Raw genomic sequence first — 3,989 nt, 5'->3', positions numbered from 1 at the left:
CTGAATGTTTCTAACAGTGATCTTAATCTGTAATAATCAACAACCTGGAACCTGTGACATGAAAGGAAAAATTCACACACTAAAATCTCATTACTGTACCTCCTACCTAATGGTGCACCTCTATAGCTGACAGATGTGTGATTAATGATCCAAAACTATATGCTTTTGCTGTTTAAAACTTTTACTGGGAATTAAGCAATATGTTTCCATTCTGCATATGTACAACATTTCCACTGTCACATTTAGTGAGTACTGTACTGTCTGAAAAATCTAGTCACCTACAAGTAGGACATCTTTGCGCATAGAAAATATGCTTTTGCTTTTCTCAACAATCACATAGAAAATAAAGTCATCTACAGTGACATAATAAACTTCATCTAGAGAAGGGATGCTCATGCAGAAAATGAGTGTGTTTGTGAGTCACTTTTTGTGACTGTGAACAATGTTTTGAATTGCAATTGAATGGAATTAAATTACTAAAAACACTGTATATCACACACAGAGACACTATAGATTAAATATTCACCAGTATTAATGAAAAATTACCTGCAAGAGCAAAGCTTTGCAAAATACAGAAAACCTATTGGTCAGTCAAGACAGAAGGTGGAAAAAATAGATTTATCGTCATCTATTCCTTGAATTCTTCCCATCCATTCCCATAGCAGTGATAACTGTGAGATACACACAGGTGGACATGTGCTGAAGTTATACAATCTGAACACACACATCAGCACAATCACTATCAGTAGACGTGGCCCTGAGGATATAAAACAGTGGCGGACATTTGTTTTCAGTGCAGAAAATTTCAGGAGACTATAGACATGCTCAGGTTTCTTGTGCTAACCTCGCTTGCAGCCCTGGGTGAGAATGGTTTTGTCCTTCGACATTCTCCACACACACAGACACACTCCTCATTCACTTCAATACACGATATGTGACGGGTCTGCTTTCTGTGTCTCTGTCTTTTTTAGTGCTGGCTGAGCTGGAGCCCCAGCCCAGGTTTCTGGAGGATGTCAATAATGAGGAAAGAGTTGTGGGAGGTGAGGTGGCCAGACCCAACTCTTGGCCTTGGCAGGTACAATATGCTTTGCTAGATTTTACAGCTGACAGTAAGCTGCAAGGAAATGTCTGCAATATTTATGAAGAGAAAGGTTTTTACATTTGCGGAAAGCTTAAAGATTAATAAAAAAATTCCCAATTCTTTTTTTTTACACGTTAATCCTGGAATTGATTTGCTCTTCTCTGGCATGAATTCGTCCAATCAACCACATGAAAACCAAAAAACTAAATTGTGTTGTTTGTAAACACAGCCTTTAACTTAAATTGATACATAATTTGTGATATCATACTCTCTTTTAACAATTGGAGAGGGAAAAATATAGCATACATTTAAAATACTTAGTTAAAGTACACTTAGAACTGTCCTTGTAAAAATGCATTGAATGAATTATAACTACTTCTTTGAAACTATTTTTGCACATTTGTTCGAAACTTTAACATATGCCCTGCATACGCACTTCCACAAACTTGATTAGAGTTTTCTTTAGAAAGCCCTTTTAAAAAGGTGAATGATTTCATCTCTTGTGTTTGTGAATCTTTCTGTTGCTGTTTCATTAGATCTCTCTCCAGTACAAATCTGGTTCCAACTTCTACCACACCTGTGGAGGAAGCTTGATCAGGAAAGGATGGGTCATGACCGCTGCTCACTGCGTGGACAGGTGAGTTTCATACATCACAGAATAAAACAAAATAAAATGTTGAAGTAGCAAGATAAACGATCTGACAGATAGGAGCATGATGTTACATTTAACTACATTTCCAATTCATCTAAGGTTCACATTTGACTTGTTGTATTTCAGATATTTGTTTTCATTAACCACTGAATAAAGTTTCCCAAAGCACTGTATAAAAGATTAATTTCTAAGATTTTGCTTTTGGTTTTCTAACTGCCAGACAGGAGTAAGAGTGTAAGAAAGACTTTTTTTGTTTTCTGCATGGCCATAGTTCCAGGACTTGGCGTGTTATTCTTGGAGATCACAACATCAACACCAATGAAGGGACTGAGCAATACATGAGCGTGAGCCGCGTCTACATCCACCCCAACTGGAACGCCAACTACCTTTCCTCAGGGTTAGTTGTTTAGGACCTACTTTAACCCACCTCCATACATAACCCTTAAAACTGTTTTTAGTTGCATAACTATAGCTGGAAATTGATGAATAGAAAAGCATTCTTACACTTTGTCATGAGCGCCTGCTGGTCTGACTCTCAGGTGGGACATCGCTCTCCTGCGTTTGTCCTCTGATGCTATTCTCAACAACTACGTCCAGCTTGCTGCTCTGCCTCCTTCTGGTCAGGTTCTGCCCCACAACAATCCCTGCTACATCAGTGGATGGGGCCGCACCCAGAGTGAGTCCAAAAAAACTGACACAGTTGGATAATGATTTTTATTTCTTTTTCATACATGGCTCTGAGGCTTTAGCACAGGTATATGTTTTCTCTGCTTTCCTCAGCTGGAGGTCAGCTGTCTGCTCAGCTGAAGCAGGCTTCCTTGCCTGTTGTTGACCACAGGACCTGCTCCAGTTCCGGATGGTGGGGCAGCACTGTGAAGGAATCCATGGTCTGTGCCGGTGGTTACAGTGAATCTGGCTGCCAGGTGAGCCAACTGAATGATGTCTCTATTTTTACATTCACAATGGTTTTCTGTAAACAGAAGTGACATTTTAGCTAAAAGATTTATTGATTTGTTCTAAACTATTTGCAAGACAAACATCTGGGTTTGTGAAGTTTCTAATAACTCAGCTGGGTGTATGATCACTTACCATTAGGGAAGAGATCCAGATCAAGATGTATTAACCAATGACTTTTAAAGGGTTCGTTAAAAACTGTGTATTAACAAATACAGAAGAAAAGATAATTTCCTCCCTAATTTGTCTTAACTGTAATAGTTTGGTGACCCATAAATTATGCTTAATATGTCATTCATAGAGCATACATTGTAAATGATCATTTATAGAGCATAAATAGCTTATATTAGTTTAAGATATTGTCAGCAAAGGTGTTTGGCAGGAGATTTCTTTGCCAAACCCCCATATGTACCCGTAATGTGTGGGTATTATCAGACTGAGGGAAACATTGGTAAGACCTTGTCAAAATCCAGTTTGATTGTCTCCCCAATGAACTGTGGGCTGAACCTGTCTTGTCAAGCAAGATATTTTGGAGGACACATGCAGGGTTTGTTGCTGCATCAGCAGGAGCATAAGTCAGTGGCAATGATTCAAGCTCAGCTTAAGTTTCACAAAGTGTCAGCGTCTTGCAAGCACTTGCTCTGCACAACTGGAGGCTGACTTAGATTAAAAGGGGGATATGCAAAATGGGAGAGATAAGTGCTTTTGAAAATTTGCTCCAAATGAAGCCATCATTACCTTTGCTCTTTGCATTTGTTAATGATGTATTTTTTGTTTTTCCTAATGCAGGGAGACTCCGGTGGCCCCCTGAACTGCAGTGTCAACGGCAAGTGGGTTGTCCACGGTGTGACCAGCTTTGTGTCTTCTTCTGGCTGCAACGCCTACAAGAGGCCCACCGTCTTCAGTCGTGTCTCCGCTTACATCAGCTGGATGAACAGCGTGAGTATTTGAAAATAAGTTGTGAATAACAGTATTACATGGTTAAACACATGTTAAAAATGTTGTCCTCTTTTTGTTTGTTATGACTTTCCTATAGTCACTCCTTACAAATCAACAGTTGTTGAGGATAATTACTTAATGATTCATTTGTCCTTGCTTTTCCAGGTCATGGGTTGAGAAGATGGACTCTCTCATTGGAAACAAAAGAACACCGTGGATCCGCCTCTAACTCCATCAGAATAAAGTGTCCTTTAAGGTGTATTGATCTTGCTTCTTTATTTTCTATTTAGCAAGGCTAAATAGTTTTAGAAAGGTTCTAAACAGTCATTGCTTACTGTTAACAATCTAGTATACAACATGTAA

General features: G+C 39.0%; 1 protein-coding gene across 1 annotated transcript; it reads left to right on the top strand.

The window, feature by feature from the left end:
* The first annotated feature begins 815 nt into the window (after positions 1 to 815).
* On the top strand, positions 816 to 3,638 carry LOC142377881 (elastase-1-like). The gene is made up of 7 exons (XM_075462213.1): positions 816 to 861; positions 972 to 1,075; positions 1,618 to 1,718; positions 2,005 to 2,130; positions 2,273 to 2,409; positions 2,514 to 2,656; positions 3,477 to 3,638. Exons 1-7 carry the CDS (start codon positions 822 to 824, stop codon positions 3,636 to 3,638), a joined length of 813 nt encoding a protein of 270 aa, XP_075318328.1. The 5' UTR covers positions 816 to 821.
* Positions 3,639 to 3,989: the final 351 nt, after the last annotated feature.

Source organism: Odontesthes bonariensis, chromosome 3, assembly GCF_027942865.1.
Source record: "Odontesthes bonariensis isolate fOdoBon6 chromosome 3, fOdoBon6.hap1, whole genome shotgun sequence".
NCBI lineage: Eukaryota > Metazoa > Chordata > Actinopteri > Atheriniformes > Atherinopsidae > Odontesthes > Odontesthes bonariensis.
This window is presented reverse-complemented; position numbering and strand designations above follow the sequence as displayed.